Source organism: Myripristis murdjan, chromosome 3 (assembly GCF_902150065.1).
Source record: "Myripristis murdjan chromosome 3, fMyrMur1.1, whole genome shotgun sequence".
Classification (NCBI taxonomy): domain Eukaryota; kingdom Metazoa; phylum Chordata; class Actinopteri; order Holocentriformes; family Holocentridae; genus Myripristis; species Myripristis murdjan.
In genome coordinates this window covers 43,163,164-43,183,443 of record NC_043982.1, presented here as the reverse complement: position 1 = coordinate 43,183,443, position 20,280 = coordinate 43,163,164, and the positions used below count along the sequence as shown (strand labels likewise).

The 20,280-nt window shown below is 45.6% G+C and overlaps 1 protein-coding gene across 5 annotated transcripts in view; it reads left to right on the top strand.

Annotated features, from left to right (window-relative positions):
• Window positions 1-20,280, top strand: part of neo1a (neogenin 1a) — a 243,274-nt gene that overhangs the window by 107,381 nt on the left and 115,613 nt on the right. For all 5 annotated transcript variants that reach the window (XM_030046518.1, XM_030046513.1, XM_030046517.1 and 2 more), the window contains exons 3-4: window positions 14,870-15,145; window positions 18,143-18,293. In XM_030046518.1, coding sequence (XP_029902378.1) covers window positions 14,870-15,145; window positions 18,143-18,293 — 427 coding nt within the window. The remainder of the gene's footprint in view (window positions 1-14,869; window positions 15,146-18,142; window positions 18,294-20,280) is intronic.

Genomic DNA, 20,280 nt, shown 5'->3' with positions numbered 1-20,280 from the left:
AATCCGACCATATGTCTCTCTTCCTCTCGTTCTCCGCTGTCTCCTCTCTGCCGACCCCCCCCCCTCCCCACTCCATCCTTTCCTTGTGAGTCGGCTCCTGCGTCGCCCACTCATCCCCTCGTCCTCGTCTCCATCCCTCCATTCATCCATCCGTCTCGTTTCCCCGCCGGCCGCCTGGCACGGCCGGAGCATAAACAGAGCAGCAGGGCGGCCGATAGCATCTGCAGATGTGCCGCCAACATCCCCAGATAAGAACCAGTAGCAGCATGCCCCCCCCCTCTCCAGCAGACAATAGAGCTCCCAGTGAAACGTGTGGTGGGAAGAGGGGGAGGAAGAGGAGGGGAGGGGTGGAGAGAGGGAAGAGGAGGGGTGGAGACTGGCTGAATGGAGGCGTCTGAGAGAGAGAGAGGGATGCAGGGCTTGAGGAAGGGGGGGGGGGGGGGGCGCGGGCGGGGGTTTGAGAATGCGAGCACTTGATGAAAGATGCGAGGACAGGCCACAGATAGCTGCCCTTTGTTGCTGCTCCGCGTCGGATTTGATTGACAGCTCCCTTCTAATCCCACGGGTGACTCCGAGGGGGAGCAAGGGGAGGAGGGGGGAGCAGGGGGGGTTAGATACAGACAGTGGGGGAGGGATTTACAGTAGTAGCGAGCGACACCACATTCGCCTGCGCTCGGGCAACGGGAGCCGCCGCCGCCGCCGCCGCTGCCACCGTCTCCCCTGGCAACGACCTCTGCCAAAGGTCAGCCTCAGAATGGGCCAAGAATGAGCGAAGTTTCCACAGATAAAATAAGACACTTTAACGCGATTAAGGGGCCCTAATGCAATCAGTATTGTTTCAGCTACAACTCAATTACCTGTAATGAAAACGGCTTCTTTTCCTCTGGAGAGGCCGGGGGGGGGGGGGGGGGGGGGGGGGGGCTCGGCTGGTGGTCTGACTCCGAGCCGGCGGAGGAGACATGTGATCCCCTGCAAGGAGAGATTAAACACACACACACGCTGACTCAGTCACACACTGCCAAACATACACAGCGATGTACAGTCTAACACACACACACACACACACACACACACACACACACACACTCACCTCTCCAGTGCCCCTGCTAGGATGCACACACGTTTCATCCTGATTCTCCGTCTGCAAGGCGTTGTTTCACAGCGGCGAGAGACGAGGAGGAGCTCTGCAGAGAAACTCGGCTGTTTCAGCAGAAAGCGCTGGCGGACGCTCCTCCACCTGCACACGGCCCACACCTGAGGACACCCGCCGTTCAGCGGGTCACACGTCACAGTGGTGATCGCTGCAAATGACGTGGGAGAAAAATCATAGTGCGGTTATTTTGACGGATACTGCGACTGCCATTTTTTTTTTTTATAAATGTTTTTTATGGTTTTTATGCACAGCACCCTGTTTTCAGCTGTAGTTGTTTTTAAGTAAGTGAGTTAGTAAGTACACTGTATTAATCCCACAAGGGGAAATTCCAATTTAAGTTACATCCCGTCCAAGAGACACCAAAAAGACATAGAATACAGGGTTACAGGATCAGGAGAACTTCGGGTCAGCCAACGTGCGTGGCGCCCCTTACATTAGATGAGAAAGGAGGACATTAGAGAAGGAGAGGGGGGGAAAAAAAGGTCAAATGTCAAACTGGGCTCCAAGGGGAGCACAACATGGCATTAGCAAAAAAAAAAACACACCCCAGCACAATAAGCACATAATAAACAACATGACTTGAGACATTGCACATGTGGAAGGGGGAGATGTCTCATTGTTTCATTGTTTTAGCGCTTGTTTTTTTCTCTGTTTTTGTGGGGGGGGGGGGGGGGGGGGGGGGGGTAAACTGCTTTATAAATAAAGTTGAGTGGAGTGATTCGATTCCCAAGTTCGTAGGGATGATACGTTTTGCATCAGAATTTTTATTCTCACTGGAAAAAAATATATATATATATGATGGCGATTTAATTTTTTGACATGTTTTCTCCTGCGTTGGAGGTCGGGGCGTCTCTGGAGCGCCGCCGTATTTCATTTACGGGCTGTTTCCTCACTCATTTCACATCTATCAAGAAAATGCAGCTCCTTTTGTTTGTATGTGTGTGTGTGGCCATGTTGCAGGGTTTTGTACTTGATGATGATTTTCAGGCATGGCAAAAATGTATTTACAGTCTATAGCACTATTCAGACACATACATTTCAATTTACAGTTAGGAATCGGTCATCACATGTAGTAAATGGTTCTCAGTTTATTCCCCAGCTCCTCCAGAGAGTCTGTCCAAGTGTGTGTGTGTGTGTGTGTGTGTGTGTGTGAATGGGTGAAAGTGAGGCAAACACTGTGAAGCCCTCTGAGTGGTCAGTCGACTAGAAAAGTGCTTGTGAAATGTCGTCCATTTGCCATGAGCCGTCATATGAAAAGGTTAGAAATACTTTATACGGCGAGCCACCAGAAGACATGGAAATGTGTCCAAAGTGATTTTATAAACTGTGATAATGAAATATATGAAAAAAAAAAAAAACATCAGTCAACCAATGAAAGTGCAGTTACGGGGCTGAGCGTCAAACGTCTGAGAGTAGGAACTGTCGGGTTTTCTCCCCGTGACAGTCAACATGACGTTTCCATGGCAACCGGCCTGTTCCCGTCTCGACTCGCTCTCTATCCGTCGCCGTCCACGTGCCTCCCGGTGTCCTCTCCTCCCTCGGCGCCCCACCACCGCCGCCACCGGCCGCCGGGAGCGCCCGTCGTGTTTTCATACGCACACGATCGATGGCTGCGCACAATTTGATTTCACCCGGATCTGAGGAAAGGAAATTCAGGAATCCACCGACCGCTCGCCCTGTTAGTAGGGTTCCGACATAAATGGTAGTAACGAGACCGAACAAGAACAAAAATGTCGGTGCCTCATTTCGGTGCTGGCCGCTGGCGTTCCGGTGTCAACTTGTGGTTGTTGGACGTGTCGTCGGTCCCGCTGCTCAGCATAATTATTGATCAGAGCCGATAGTGACAGGGATGCTAACTAGGACCCTATAATTTCTGCGAACACGGAATCGCGGAATTAGCCAAATAATAATAATAATAACAATAATAATGATAATAATAATAATAAGAAGAAGAAGAATTAAAAAAAAAAAAAGAACTGCCCCGGCACCGTACGAGTCCAAAAGGCAAAGAAACTTTCCAGCTACAGCAGCGCACTGACATAGATTGTGTAACAAAGTGAAGAGTTGCCACTCCGCTCTATTTTCACTGGCTAACAGCAGCACACTGGCTTAGCTTGTCTATTCAGAGAAGAGGTATCACTTCGGCTAATTTTTCATATTCAATCTGTGTTATCACAGGCATACTCCTGCTCATTCATTGGTAGCTGAATTGTTAGGTCTGTTTGATAAGTCATTTACATTTTTAAAAGAAATAATAATAATATTTTAACATATTGTTAAATTATTGGAGTCAAACTTACTGGTGAACATCTACTCCTTCAAGATAATTTATTATGTTCTACAACCCATAAACATACACTAACACTACATACCAAGTGTTTGAGCAGCATATCTCCTCTGTGCTACAAAAGATCCGTAGTAAAAAGCACTCCCTTGTGTGTGCGTTTTCATTTTTTTAATTATCAGTTCGAGAACCGTTTAAAAAAATACCGAGTAGGCACCGGTATTGCATAAAACCCAACTGATACCCAACCCTACCTGTTAGCGAGGGTTATGAGGAAGCCGCGTCCTCTCCATGCATCTCGAACGGGCCCCTTTTCGCCGCTGAACGTGTGCCGCCGTGCGCGTTCGGCGGACTGCGGCGGCGGCGGCGGCGAGCGTGCGCATCTGCGAGGAGCGAGCGCTCTCACAAACAGGAGGTGAGCTCTGCTCCCCGAGCAGCAGCTGTGCCCCGGGGCCTCCGTCCGCCGACACTCCTCAACGCTTAAGAGGTCGTCCTCAGTGCAACATCTGGTGTGCACCCGGAGTGGTTTAGAGGTTCGGTTAAAAATATCCGTCCTCAGGCGCAGAGCTAACAGAGACGTGAAGTCCTGCTGAGTCAGCAGAACACACACAAAAGGTGTTTGTATCGGCTCGTCTCAGCTTTCACCACATCTCTCTCGCCTGTGTTTGCTCTGAACGCTGAGAGGATGTTTGCCTTGACTCTGTGCAGTTGTGTGTGAAGCGACCCCCCCCACCCCCACCCCCTCGCCTCTTCCCTACCATCATAGTCTTGAAGCTGTCATATTGAAAACATAACAATAGGCTGATGTGTCACTCGGGGACGCCGGCTGTCGTCAGAAGCGACGGCTTACAAGGTCAGGACGCGCTTCTCCTGTCATCTCCACAACCCGAGAGCCACTTTTTTTTTTTTTTTTTACAGCCCAGTAGATAAAATAACCAGCCCTGTCTGAGGCTGCCTCCTTTGAAACCCCACCCGTCCATCTCCTGTCTGTCCCTCTGATGTGAGCGTGCTACAGAATCCTTCCTGTGTTTGTGGCGTTGCCGTTGTTTTCCCCGCACGTCGCGTCCCGGCTCGACGCGGAGGCCGCGGCCCTTTTCGCCGCTCCGTCGGGTGAACCGAGCTGCTTTACGTGCTTTGATCTGCCTGAGGGTTGATAGATAAAGCACTTCTTCGTTTTTGGCTCGATTTTTGTTATCCCGGATTCCTCGATGCAGTTTTTTGTTTGGTTTCGTGAAATGAATTTGACACGACGTCCTGCTTGGCACGAGGCTGGTGTCGCTGTTATCCCTTTAATTTAAAGAACGGGCCGTCTGAATTGGATTTAAAAGCGTTGAAAATGGCTTGTAACAAAGGATTAAGATTTAGATGTAAGTTTGGTTGTGGCAGTCACTCCCGATCATCCCCTTCCATGTTGTTGAACAAGACGAATGTGTTGCGAGCAGACAGCGCCGTTCCTAATTTCATCAGCGTGTCAGTCTTGTCAGGTTTCATACATGATGACAGAGTGCCTCGGTGACTGCTTTATTAGATTCCAGCCCAAACTCCGCGATTAATCCACTGTTTTCACTCCTGTCAATCAGTCAGGACCACCACCCCCCCTCCACCCATCAAGATGAAGGTTGTTTTTACCTTTTGAGACGGTGAAAGTGGAGAACACCCACCAAGCGCCTCGTCCTCGACGCTGACAGGATGTTCAAGGTTCACTCTTCCCCTCACTTCCCCTCTGATCCCATTTAGTCTGAAAGCAAAAAAACATCTGCTCCCCTCATGTCCTGGTTGATTTCACGGATTTGATGGAATAAGATATGCTTAAGCGAGTTTTTTTTTTTTTTTTTTCTGCGCTTACATTTTGTCCTCCTGCAAAGTCGCTATCAAGGCGAAGCAACTTTGTAATTAAACATCAAGGCCAGCTTTGTAAAATACTTATATCGACCCCGTTTTTTTTTTTTTGACTGCATCTCATAATCGTATTAAACCGGGCAAAAAAGCGAACTCGGTCTTGGCATGGGATATAAAGAATTCATCACCCTGTGGTTTTCATGTAATATGCACAGCCACTTAAGAACATCACAAAAGAGCGCCTCCCCTCAAAGATGAGCTCCACATTGACACAGGGTGCATTAGGGAGAGAGAGTCATCTTTTCTTTTTTTTTTTTTTTTTTTTTTCCTTTTTGGATACCGTAAATCCTTAAGTGCCATGATTAATAGGAGGATAACACAAGGGGCTGCACGAAATTGCCTTTTTTTGTGATTCGGGAGGGAAGGCGGTGTTTGGCTTGAGCGTAACGAGGCGATGAATGTTTCATGGCGGCTCGAGCAAAGCACAAATGTAAGCATTTGTCTTTGCAGAGAACGCAGCAGACATTTATGCATCTGAATGGTGTTTACTGCCCCTCAGCTGCTACGGGGGTTGCTAGGCACACACACACACACACACAGACTTGCATTAATGTATTAATTTCACAAACAACCCACACTGTAGCAGCGGTAAATTTATTTTCTCGAGCCTCTGAACGTTCAGGCCCGACATTTCTCACTCAGGAAAAAAAAAAAAAAAAAAAAAAAAACAGAAAAAGAAAATCCGCCCTTTGGCTTTTTAATTCATTCCACCAAAACAGAACGTAAAGCCCTGACATCGAGTGCTGAAACGTTTGGTTTGTTCAGATTTTCACTGTTTAGCATCAGAGCAATTTAGAAAGAAAAATATGAGTGAAAGCCCTCACAGCGCACGGCACACACCAAGTTCAACGCTCACTGGAACAAGATGATTTTTCTCTTCCTCATATTGATCATATTTTTGCATACATTTCAAATAGTTCCCTTTCTTTGACAGAGTGTTTTTTTTTTTTTTTTTAAATTCTCCATTTGACATCCTTCGGCTGCACAAGAGTTGAATACTTCTCACCGTTTGAAGGATGTAACGTGAACAATCCGTTGATTTGCTGTAATGGAGTCGAAATTTGAAAGCCCGTGGAAATTTCCTCGCCTCGAGCTGCGAAGCCTTCAATTAGGGAATTAATTACCTCTTACGCTGCGGTCGGCCTTCAAGGGAACTCGAGCAGGATGAGGCAATAGTTACCACGGAGCCGAGCGCAGCAGAGTACATACTGTGTAGGAGGTTTTTATAGTGAGAAAATACATCTCGACCTTGCATAGACGCAGAGCTAATAGATATTTTTGTCGTCTCTTTGGATCACTCCGCTCCCACTTCCATCCACAGTCGCAGCTCTGCCATCGATCGGATGTCTTTGCACTTTGAATCGCTCGCTCCTCGTCCCGGGGCGGGGCTGTCGCCGCTGTTTGGCCCGCCCTGGCTTGGCTTGGCTTGGCTTGGCTCGCTCCGCCGCTGTGAAACTGATCAAATATATTGACAACTCAGATGTGATTGTTCTGTCGATGTGCATGTGTGGCTTGTAAAACAGCAATGGAACAATAAAACAGGAATGGAAAAAACAAACAAACAAAAAAAAACAAAAACAGAGCTGATAGCCATGCTCCATCCATTGTGTGGCCTCAATGGATTATGTCAGCCAAACTACTGGAGGCACATAATATGGAGAGATCACACAAAAACATTGTCATCCGCAATTCAAAGATTCATTACCAAAGGTCATTTCCGTGACAGAAAATGGCCAATAGATGGCCAAGACACTTTAAGTCGCCAAACATAAAAGCAGACAGAACAAAGAAACCTTGCTATGAAGATATAAACTGTAATTTCACAATATCTTGATAATTTTGCAAAATAAAACACAAGGCAGGCGTAAGGTACAGAATTCTGTTGATGGTTATTTACTTTCATTAAACTAGTATTTTTCAATGAAACGCGTGATCCAAATGCTTACACCCCAAGTTACAGCATTAATGATACAAGTGAAGCTTATCTAAAGAAATGAAAGTGAATAAATCATTACTTATAGACTGAAAAAAAAAAACAGCAATGGAACATGTCCAGGAGGGAGACGGATGTTTTAGGACGTCGCTCCTCCTCTGCGTTTTAGCGTGGAGTTCTTACTTTTTCCTTCAGTTTCTCGCAGACGGGCGCGCCGGAGGAAACGTCTGCACGGGAAAAAGAGCAGAAAATTCCTGTACAGTTGTCATTATACCTGCAATAAACTTAATTATATCCCAAAGAGTAATTTAAAAACACGGGGTGATCGAGCCTTTTCTGTGGCCGCCCCTAAATTATGGAATGAGCTACCACTAAAAATAAGGTTGTCCCCCACCCTACCTACTTTTAAATCACGTCTTAAAACTTACTTTTATTCATTGGCTTTTAACTCAGCGTGAGAGTTATGTGACCTCTGTTCTTGTGTGATCTCTGTTTCCTGTTTGTCTTTTCTTTTTTTTTTTTAATTCAAATTATCTGTTGTATGACTCTTATCTTCTTTTTAAACCTGTCTTTATCTGTATCCTCATTTTAATCCCCATTGTGTCTTTTATTGTAAATTACTGTGTTTGATAAACGTATTATGTTTTCGAAATGTGCTATATAAATAAAGTGGATTGGATTGGATTGGAAATACACAATGTTCACGAAGGACCGGACGTATATTAAATAACGTTTATTGCAAGTGTGAGGACAGTGTGCAGGAAATTTTCTCTTCTCTTTTTAAATTTGGAAGTAGCTTTAGGCGGCATTCATATTTAAAGATGAGGAGGAATTTCCCAGAAAACCGTGTGCAGACTCATAACACAAATACAAAAATAATCCCTCTCAGTTATCACTCATGAGCCACTGAGGGAGAGGATGAGGATGAAGAGCGACGCGCCGTTGGTCTGTTTGCTGTTGGACAGGCGGGTGCTGGCCAGTTTTTTTTTTTTTTTTTTTTTTTTCCTAGGACAGTGATGTTACATTTTGGACGGTCATTTCATTACGTCGCCATCCCGGGAAAAAATAAGTCGCTGGCGGCGTTTCGCTTAACCAGGGAGGAGCGGCCAGCGTTGAGCGTTGTGTTTACAAACCACCTGCTCATGCTGCCACTCTGTCAAGACCTGCCTGTTTTATTTGGCCAGCAGGTGGCAGCACCCGTCCCAGGAGGATGTTGTCTCTCCTCTGCAGAGTTGAAGACTTTCCCGGATGTGAAGCTTTGGTCCGGCTGAGGCCCGCAGGAGAGCCTCTCTCTGTTGGTTTCTGCTTCAGTACCTTCGCATGAAGTTTGTTTGTTTCATCTGTTTGTAGAAGTTTTGACTATTAAATCAATACGGACAGGAACGCTGACGCTGCATATTTCAGTCCATTTGTCAGTGTCACTTGTTTTTTTTCTTCCCCACATGAACTGCATGAAATGTCCTCTCCAGTCGATTGTTGTCAAAATTTGGATTCATTAGTGCTTTTGAGGAATCAGCAAAAAGGTGACGGTCGCTACTCGGCTGCCGGGTCTTTACCTCGTCCTCTGAATTAGGAGACGAAGGTTTGGCCTGTTGGCAGACACGACAATACAACCTGTCACCTAGAGAGCTGGACTCCCCTACATTATATCTTTTACCACTTTCATCTTTGGGTTCTTTCAGTATAAAAGCATCTTTATGGTGTCAGGCATCTCAGACCAGCAGGGCGGGTGAACAAAATCACGTCACATGATTTTACTCGCTTTCACCAGTGACTTTTGTGGATTTCACCGTCCATGCGGATTCTTCTCCGTCACAGCGAAGCCCCGTCAGTCTTAAGTGTTTTATTCAAAAAGAAAAAAATAAAATCACCAAGACCAGCTCGAAACGGAGGCTTCACCCGCACAATGTTGATGTGAAAAAAGGTTTACATGGATGGATTATCAACCAAGAGACGCGGTTTACACGTCTCACTGTGGGATATCCTGGTTGTAAGCAGCAGGAGGCGGGGCTTCGCTGTTCAGTTTCTCTCTGACCAATCAGGGATCTGCCTTGTTTAACGGCGTGTGAACCTCAGTTGCTTTCCCACACTCATGGAAAACCAATCAAAGTGTGCAGAGTAAACACGCCCTCAGTTTTGAAGTCCTAATTTTTCAGATGGTGACCTCTCGGCGCTCTCCGGAGCTGCCGGCGTGCAAAGTTACCAAATGTTTTAATTGAGTCTTCTCATTGGTTTTTTGTCATTTCACATATCCCCAGTGGAAAATGGCTCATTTCAAATTACCAGTTCAAAGAGACGTCTTGGAACGGGGCTACAGCTCCAATTAGGAGGTGTAAGTGTCGGGCTAATCCAAAACGTGTGATATATGACTTCTTTATTTATTTATTTTTCTTAATTTGTTAAATCAGCATTGCTTGGAAATAATACCTCTGCAGCCTTGAACATAGATTTGTGGGTTTTTTTTTTTTTTTTTTTTTTTTTTTTAATTCAAGGTGAATGGCAGCTACTCAGCAGGCAGGTCCTAATTCAGCTGAATCTAGAGGGAGATCCTTAAAGCCTGCTGCATATTCCATTAAGCTGCTCATTCTCATTCTATACTTGATTTTAATTAAGAATAGTAGGAGCCCAACTGTGTGTGTTTTCTTTTCTTTCTTTTTTTTTTTAGTGTGTGTGTGTGTGTGTGTGTGCACGTGGTTACCCTTTTAGACGGTGGCTCCGCCTGTTTGTGGCGCTCAGCAGCCTCGTTCTGTTCTGCTAATCTCCCTCGGATGATGGACGCGTCCCTTCATTAGCATTCATACGATGATGAGCTCTGCCGGCAAAGCGAGGCGGGTGATGTAAGGTTTGGCTGAATCGAACGCTCCACAGCAGGCGGAGCGTCCCGCCAAGGAGAGGCGGCGTCCCGCGGAGCCAGCCGCTCAAACGTTTGCGTTCGCGGGGAAATGAAGTATCGCTTCATTTTGCTCTCATTTGCATCGTCTGAGACGCTCAGGGCTGTGCAAAACCACTGATACTGTACCGCAGTATTATTATTATTATTATTGCAGTACAGTATTGACTATTTAGCCTCTCGTGCAGATAGGCTGTGTATCATTTGTGCTCATTCTGCTTTATTGGGAATGCGTATAATGGGAGTTTGAATTGAACTGTTATGAGTTAGTACAATATGTTTTGTATTGGAGGTGTAAAAACAAACCTTTCACTTCACAACACGCCCTGTAAAGTGCTGAGTTACACACACATCTGCTGCATGAGCTGAACACACACTTAGCCGACGAAATAATGAATATACAGTCAGTGTTTTAACGTTTGTTTTAAATAGTCTAAGCGAAGAATATTGAAAGAATATTTGAAGAGTTCATTTGCAAAAACAGATAAAAGCCATTCTTAAAATGAATACACCTTTTTCATTGATACTGCTTGGAGTACACACACACATACACACACACACACACACACACACACACACACACACACACACACATACAAAGCATGATTTAGGATAATAAAAATTATGCCAGGCTAAATAAACATATAAAAATAGAAATAAATATAAAGTAAATTGTAATAAAATTCCAAAAAGTTTAAAAAGGTTTTAATAAATTCAAATGGAGATATCTGTTTTTGCAAATGAGCTCTTCATTTGCTGATTTCATGTTGTTATACCAAATCTCTGGATAAAAAAAAGTTATTTTTGCAAATAAGACAAAATACAGAGAACATTAGAAATGGTAATGTCTTTTTTTTTTTTCTCCCTGATGTACAAAACGAACCGGATTGAAATCCTGACCCAGAAACCGCAGAGCAACCCAAAACCGTCCCAGGCCGTGTTGTGCTTATGAGTCTGCACCAGGTTGTTTTTCAGCCTCTGTACGGTATATTGCAGTGTATCGTGATAGAAATAGTGTCATAATGCGTATTGTGTGGTGAGGCCCTTGTCAACACTGAGATGATTTTACAAAGACATAAAGGGGTTTCCATTTCTAGTTTATGAACACACATTTCCTACCAAGCCAGGAAAACAACTGGGCTGCTGGCCCTGAAATTTGCATTGTGTTTCACCACCGAGACATTATTGCTCTCTTGGACTCACTGTGCCTCATCACCCGCTGATAATAAGTGTTGAGCCTGGCAGCGCGGCGCCCCTGCTCAATAGATGGTGCTGGGCAGGCTGGTGGAAAATGAGGCTCCCACCCAGTCGATTAAATGGAGAATTGTGATTAATTGGAGTCGATAGTGTTAGCACCAGTGCTCAGCATTTCCCATCTATAATGCCCTGCTCTGACCCAGGCCTAATGTGCTGCTACACGTCCTCCAGTGTGTGCGTTTACACACACACACACACACACACACACACACACACACACACACACACACACACACACACACACACACACTTTAAGACACAGCAAAGTCTCAGTGTGGTGAGATGTGATGAGGCGGGGGGGGGGAACAAAGGATGAGTCGATGGAGCCGCTGCAGACGGAGTGAGAAACTGCTCTCACAGGTTGACGGGGGCCGTCCATCGTGCTCTCCTCCTCTCGGTGAGCGTTCAGTCTGCAGAGCCTTTCCTGTCAAGGCTCACGGTGGGGTTTCATTTCTCTCCCATGGGCCCACTGGGGCCCAGTGTCAAGCCTCGGGCCGCCCCCGAGGGACCTGAAAACAGATATGAGACCTGGCCCGCCTCAAACTCACAGCCGTTGTCTTCATGTTTGTCTGCTGAAGTGTCGTTACTTCATGGGCCAGAGGACTTTGCAGAGCTGTGTGCAGAGCGTCCTGAATCCGGTCCGTTTGTTCCCGTCGGCTGTTGGATGTTTGTTTGGAGTGACTTTGTTTGCTGTTTGCTTTCCACGCTCCATGAATCCCTCTGCATTTCTGGGAGGTCTGGCCTTGCCTCTGATTTGCTGAAGTCAGTGTTTGTCCCACCCATGGCTCCAAAACCACTGCTCAGTGTTAAACCAATCAGAGTGGAGTGCATCGTCACGGCAACAACAGGAGCTTTTAGACCGGCTAAATATTCGTCCTTTAATTTATCAGTGCCTTACACTGCAAAAACGCAAAATCTTACCAAGATTATTTGTCTTATTTCAAGTCAAAAATGTCTTATTTCTAGTCAAAATATCTCATTACACTTAAAATAAGACATGATCACCTCAGAAGTTACTTGTTTTTAGACAATTTTCACTTATTTCAAGTGAAAATTCACTTGAAATAAGTGAAAATTAGCTAGAAACAAGAAACAAATTTTGCCAATGAAACAAGAGAATTTTCACTTGTTTCAAGCAAATTTTCACTTGAAACAACAGTCAATTGTCTAAAAACAAGTTACTTCTGAGGTGATCATGTCTTATTTTAAGTGTAATGAGACATTTTTGACTTGAAATAAGACAAATAATCTTGGTAAGATTTTGAGTTTTTGCAGTGTAACGTTTCTCGAACAGAAGAAATCGTCAGATTTAGCTTTGCTGTCTGTAACATCACATCTCCTCACGGCCGCTGTCGTGTTTGTTTACTCCTCGCCGTGCCGTGACGGCGCCGTCAGAGAAACTGCTGACCAGCCAATCAGGCGTCTCGCACAGATTCCTGTCAGATCCACCCCCGGGAATGAGAGCAGATCCAGACGCAGCAATCGCTTCCATGATAATATCATAATAGTATATTTTATTTGTGTTTATTTTAGTGCTTTTCTTGGTACTCGGACACTTTACAGCAAAACGTGCAAATCAATAAGCTGTAAATCAATTAATCAATCAACTAAATGTAACTGAAGGATGGATTTACACCTGTGGGGGCAGGATGAGGTCAGCATTTAAAATACACCGTTTTCCAAGAAGTACAAACAATGAGAGTTCATGTCGTAGGGACTCTAAAGAGCTGCTAACGGTAAATAAATTGCATCAGTATTGCAGTGAACAGAGCCTTTAATTGTCCCGTCATTTAAATGAAGCAAGCATAGAAGCCACTGGCAGCGTCACTATCACAATATCAGTGTTGTCGTTGGCTCTGAAAAGCCTGTATTGTTGAGACGCAGCGTGTGGAGCTGGACCAGAGCAGCTTGGGACGCACACACACTGCGCCTGGGACGGGGTGTGTGTGTGTGTGTGTGTGTGTGTGAGAGAGAGAGAGAAGTTGAGGTCTTATCTCAAAGTGTGATTTACTCCAGTGTAGTTCTTGGCGAGGGATTTGACGAGCTGTCTGCAGGTGAGGAGGCGACGGGGGAGCCAATCACCACTCAGCAGCTCTTCAACACCATTTCCTGTGTGTGTGTGTGTGTGTGTGTGTGTGTGTGTGAGCGCAGCGACAGCAGCCAAGTTTACATTCACAAAAGAGACAAACACTCACTCGCATTCACACACGCTCGCACACAAACACACAGCCTCCCACATTACCAAGGAGACCGCCGCAGCGAGCCCAAACACTCGAGAGGCGTCTCCGTGGTAACAACACAGCGTGGCGTTTTCTCCTCACTGTACATGGAGTGGCCTTCTTACTTTTTTCTTTTTTTTTTTAGAGACAACTTCTCTTCCTCTTTACTCAATAATAAAGCCAAGAACACTATTTGCAGTTTACACATTGTAAGGTCTTTCTAATTGAAGCCGCTGTGTGTGTGTGTGTGTGTGTGTGTGGTTGTTGCCGGCGTGGGCCGCCCGTGCTGCGTTCAGATCAGTGGCTTCAAACGCGGGAAATAATTATTTTGCGTCGAGATGAAAGTCGGAGTGCAGCACACAAACAGCCTGTGGATCCCGTCTGTTTTAATTAGCGCCGCGTGTCTCTGTGCGCCGCGTGGCAAATTAACATCCACCATCGAGGATAAGTGATTGTGTGTGTGTGTGTGTGTGTGTGTGTGTGTGTGTGTGCAGGTGGGGACGGGCGTGCGGGTCTCGACGATTACACACACTGTATGTGCCGTCCTCATGATCTCCTCTGAAAATAAATATAGTTTAATTAAGAGGTGAATCGGTTAAATAAATTTCAGGAATTTCACAAACACTGCATCGTGATGAACCGGCATCATGATTAGTGGATTTTTTTTTTTTTTTTTTTTTTTCCCAATTCAGATTCTGCAAACTGGCCTTATTGGAGCGGTTTCAGTCACGACTAAGCCCAGCTGAAATGCAATCGATAATTAGCCTGGAAATTAAAAAAAAAAAAAAAATTAAGTAATTAACTAAGGGATGAATAGATAAATAAATGACGGTGTGGGATTCTAGAAAATGCAATAACTTTAAAATTAATCACTCAAACAAAAAACATGATCTACAGTGTTTCCATTAAACATCGTAAACTGTACAATATATTTACGTAAACAGAGGAAAGTTTAAATTCCCAACTCACAACTCTCAGGAATGATGAATGTGTAGATAGATAGATAGATACAGTAGATAGATACTTTATTCATCCCGAAGGAAATTCACAGTTTTCAACAGTATCCACAGATTACAAGATTAAATAAATAAAAAATAAAGAATAAAAGATGACACTGGAGATCTAAGTACCCAATGTGCAAAAAACCGTGTGCATAGATGTATACAATGTGTTGACGCTGATGCAGGTTTATTGGCGTTCAAGCTAAACGCCCCGTGTCCTCGTCCTCCTGCAGGGATGCCCCGGTTCACCAGCCAACCGGCGCCGGCCAGCGTTCGCCTCGGTGACAGCCAGGTGATGCCGTGTGAGGTCAACCCGGACCTGGTGCCCTTCACGCGCTGGGAGAGAGACCGGCAGGCCCTGGAGCCGGGCGCCAGGCTGGTCCAGCTGCCCGGCGGAGCCCTGCTGCTCAGCAACGCCTCGGAGGCGGACGCCGGCCTCTACCGCTGCCTGGTGGAGAACGTGGGGCCGGCCAAGGCCAGCGACGAGGCTCTGCTCCAGATACTGCCAGGTAATACACTCTACACAAACAACCAGTTGTGTGTAGTAAGTAAGTACAGCGGTCCCTCGTTTATCGCGAGAGTTACGTTCTAAAAATAACCTTCAACAGGCGAAATCCGCGAAGTAGTCAGCTTTATTTTTTACAATTATTCTAGATGTTTTAAGGCTGTAAAACCCCTCACTGCACACTTTATACACTTTTCTCAGACAGGCATTAACATTTTCTCAATTTTCTCTCTTATTTAAACACAAAATAAGTCCAGTATTATAGAATGAACGCATTCTGTACTGTACAGGAGACACGGCACGGAGGAGATTGATTGACAATGGTCGACAGTCCCTTAGCCAATCAGGACGCAGAACACAATGCGCTGTAAAAAAAAAAAAAAAAATGCATGCAAAATTGCACTAAAAAAAATCCACGAAACTGTGAGGCCGCGAAAGGTGAACCGCGTTATAGCGAGGGACAACTGTAGTAGTAAGTCATTATTTTTCCAAGTGTCATGCACTAAAAGATGCACATGGGCTTACAAGACACTACTAAACATAACAGACTAGAGCGACAACATGAGAGCGTAAGAACAAATGTAATACACGTCCATGTGTGTCACACAGTGTCCAAACCGGATATGAACACACCTCAGACACCACAGCTCTGAAATATAACACCTGAGGCACGGACACTTTTCAAGAGAAAACGTCTTTGTCTGCTGTTGATCAGCTTTTCACTCAAACTGAGATGAAACCCCTTGACTGTAAACAGGAAGTGAAGTCTGCGTTCATCAGTCACAGAAAACGAATCGGGACGTTCTGCAGCCGTTTTTTTAAGAAAAGCCGAAGTTTATGACGTCATGGACGATAGAAGGAAAAGAGCATTTCATTTCCAAAGCTCTCCCAGGTCACACAGGTGACACTCTCTGTCCTCCTCTGGAGCCGAACGGAAGCGTCTGGTTTCCACCGCCAGAGGCAAGATCCCACATCTCAGCTGGGCGCACACACACACACACACACACACACACACACACACACCTCTGAGCTCGTGTTGAGGGTGACATAGAGCTCTGACTGTGCGTTCTCGGTTTTGGTTTACACAAAATTCCTTCCGACTGTTTCTGTTTATAATTTTCAAATAGTATTGTTTTAATTTGATTGACACGACAGCATAATCTATTTCTATACATATCCATTGAAGACCTGCCTTGCCAAATATTTTTTCAAGCCCTAAAGAAGTCGGAGCAATTACCAGCCAAAGAAACTGTTTACCAGATAAAAAACTACATCATGCTCTGTGCTCCGGGCGTCCTCTGTCACTTTTATCGGCTGTTTCTTCACATGTCAGCTCAAAACCTCAAAACCTGGCACGTTTGTACATTAAATGATTAAAAAGAAGTATTTGGCGTAGATTGCTAGCTTGTCTTACAGACCATGCTACAGAACAGCCAGACCTTTTCATTTGTAGGCTGCTTTTACTGAGTATTGAGTGATTTCATTCATTCACATTATCATGACAAAAAATCATGCCTTTCCTGTATTTCTCCATGGTAGCTGTCTAATAATAAAGCAAAAAAAAATAAAGAAAATGACAAAAGTAATCTTGAAAATAAAAAAAAAAAAGTGGAGAATGAGGGTCATAAAATCTCAGTTGGTCAATTTCAGTAATCACAGCCTTTTATGGCGATTTGAAAATTAGGTTACCACCCGACCGGCCGAAGCCAGTTTTAACCCGCATTTGGCCCCATGCAGGTGTTCGTTTGGAACCCGGGCTGTCATCACGTGACGCGTTTGATGGTCATAATCTCAGACTCCCATCAATATGGTGTTTTTTTTTTTCTTTCTTTCTTCTGGTCTTCAGTTATTTCCCGTTTTCTATAACTGCAATCAAGGAAGTGATGCTATCCTGATCACAGCCTTGATTACAGCGCAATTACGACAGAGCTATTAGGCCGTCATGGAGCCTCTTATGCAGTAAATTTGAATTAATATATAGCTCAGTGCATCATTTGATTACAGAGGTGCATGGATTGCCCTCTGCTTTGCTCATTACCTGTAATTTGAGCACATGTGACCTAACCTCAGAGAGAGGCTGAGACGGAACGACAAAAGGAAAGGCAGGCGTCCCGCTGAGGTTATCGGCGAGGCCGCGGTAACTCAGTCACAGCTCAAAGGGGGGCTGGATTCCATCGTGTCAGGATGTCTCAACTCGCCTCTCCACCAGTTTTATTTACTGAGTTGTTAAGTGCCAGGCTCCTGCCAGCACAGAGACGATATTAGAGGCCGTAAATCTGACTTCCAACGAGGCCCCGGTGGGGGCCCTTATCTCTCCGCATGTCTTCTCCAAGTCTGTGCGGTGCCGTGGCAGAAAGAGCTGGCTGTGTGCACAAGGAAAACTCATAAAGCTATACACAGATATTTAGAGAGATTTTGTTTGGATGCTACCAGATGTTCAAGGGACAGAAATACATTTATTTTCATTTGGTTGCTTTGAAGTCGAGATGAATCAGCTTGAGAATAAATTAACATGGGAGGTTCTGCTGAGAGGTGTTGAGGGTTGAAAAAGGGCGAGGAATGCAGCTGATTTCATTTCCATGCGTCGCTGCGTGGAACGGAGAGCCGGCTTTGAACCGCTGTGTGTTGTGAGGATGGGATGGTGGCACTCTTCACTTATTTTTGCTCAAGTCTTATGTGTTGGGGGTCAGGACAGCATAAGCCAACCATGACCTCCTTGTTAACGGCTGGATGTTATCCATGCAGTTAGTCACAGTGGGAATTATGGGGTATCACTTTGAGCCCCTGAGAGAGGGTTCATTCCAGTTCAGCTGTCTCAGTCACCAACACAGACATCATTCATTTGACCATTTTGGGCTAGGTGTCAGGAAAAACGGCCCTTCAGACTGGAGATCCTTTGAAGTTTTTAAGACGGATGACACCCGTTAAGAAGAGGGTTGCTGCTCTGTTTCACTGCCTTAACCCCCCCGCCCTAACCCTGACCCTGATGTCCCTCTTCCAGAAACGGGAGAAGAGAGGAAGCTGGAGTTCCTGATGCAGCCTGTGGCGACGACCAAGGTGGTGGGCGCCAGCGTGCTGCTGCCCTGCGTGGTCACGGGCTACCCGGCCCCGTACGTCCGCTGGATGCTGGGAGACAAGCTGCTGGAGGAGAGGTAAGGCCACAAACGGCGGCTGCCGCTTCAAATGACACGATTCTGACACGGTGAAGAAAGCAGCAGTGTAAATAAAAATAATAAAAATGTTGAGCACGCCTGCCTGCAACAGCATATCAGGGCCGTTACAGAGGCAGGGAGGGGGGGTTAAAATATTTTTTTTTCTACTCTGGGAGAGTAGAAAGAAGGAAATCGTGGTGATTTAAGCCCAGAATCACAATCTTGTCATCAGCATCCGGACTCTGAAGAGATGTTGCTGTGACTCGGGCCGATTCAGAGGAAAACAATATTGTGATTTTGGGCTAAAATCAGCAGGATCTCCTTGTTACCAAATCTCATTGCAAAGTAGAATTTGATGAGGTCATCAGCTGCAGCGGCAAGAAAAAACAATTTTTCCCATTTTTTTTTTTTTGTGTGTGACTTTATAATTTCAGAATTTTCAACTTTTTTTCTCATAAATTTGTGAGTTTTTTCTTGTAAATTTATGACTTTAGTTTTGGAGATTCTGAGTTTTTTTCTACGAATACTATCCCCCATCCCCTAGCTAAGTTTTTTTTTTTCCTCCACAGTGGCATTAATATGCTATCGTACCTGCCAGTCCTTTTGCACTATTGTTATTCCAAAGCAGTACCACGCTGTGTGTGTGTAGCTTCCCCGAGCTCTCACACATTCCCAGCCTCTGAGAAACATCGGCGACCATAACGTACCGCTCCTTTGTACCCGTGCCTCTGGCCCCCAAGAGCAAACACTTTAAGTGCTGGCGCCTGTTCCCCGAGGTGTTAATGCCATCCTTCCACCGCTGCCCCCAGACGCCCGGGGGGGAGACCCGGACGTGCCAACAGTGCCACTTCAGCTGGGAGACGAGGCTGCAGGGCTGCCAGCTCAGGGGAGGTTCACAGATGAAGAGCTGCGAGGGGGGTGTCACAGCGCCTGTGCTCTCACTCCTGCAGCTCTCATTAGCTCGGGCCCAGCAGCCTAAACCCCTCAGAGAGAATCGCCCCGGACATGGGAAGTTTCACTCGCACCAATTAAGAATAGGCTTTGTTTACTTAACCCCCGTGTCCCGATTGTCTTGAATAATAACTTTGGACCTTACAGGGTCAACGCAAAATATCTGGAATAGGGCTGATCCACTGCAACTGAACCCAAAGTGGGATTTCTACCATCAGTGGAATTAAACCTAATGTCATTGTATTGGCAAACAAAAGACATTTTATGTCGTTTCACTCGATATATCATTTATTTTACAATATTTGGCTCCCAGCAGAGGGCCCTATCTCGAAACATAGGTCTTTAACGCTGTATGGGATTATCTGTGAGTGCCCTTGACTGCTGACGAAAGCCGGCTAAAAAGGTAGTTATTAATCTCCCGTGCATTAATTACAAAACACTGCCTAGAGTCCATACCTACCCCTGGGGTGTCTCCATTGCTAATTAGCAAGCGAGGCTCTCAATAGCCAGGGAGGGCTTTCCGATACTGAAGTGGACCCGCACGTCCCAGCCTCCAGAGCGGGGACAAATTGTGTGGTGAATACATTACCAAGGCTATTCTTTTGATTTTTAATACGACATTGACAATTAAAAAGAATACCAGTGGATTTTTCTCTCTTTCTCCTTGAGACTCCTGTCCCTCTCAGGCATCACGTTTGAGAGAGAAGAGCCGCTGTCACTTCATAATTGGTTTGGTGTGCAGAGGGGCAGGGGGGGAGGAAGGAGAGGAAAGGGGGGACGCTGCAAAGAGCTTCTAATTGGTCCTTGCAATCCAGCGCAGCGCAAACGGCTCCTTTTTAAAGCGACGACGCCGAAGCCGCTGACATGAAAAGAAAGTTTATGAAGATGTGTCAGAGCTTGCAAGTTGAAGGCGGGGCGGCTCTGACAGCAGGGATTATCACATCGAGCTTCTGCTGCTGATGCCTCAACACATGGTTGTGTCTCTCACTTCTCTCTGTGTTTCTGTTGAATGTTCTGTGTTCACAATAGCATCTCT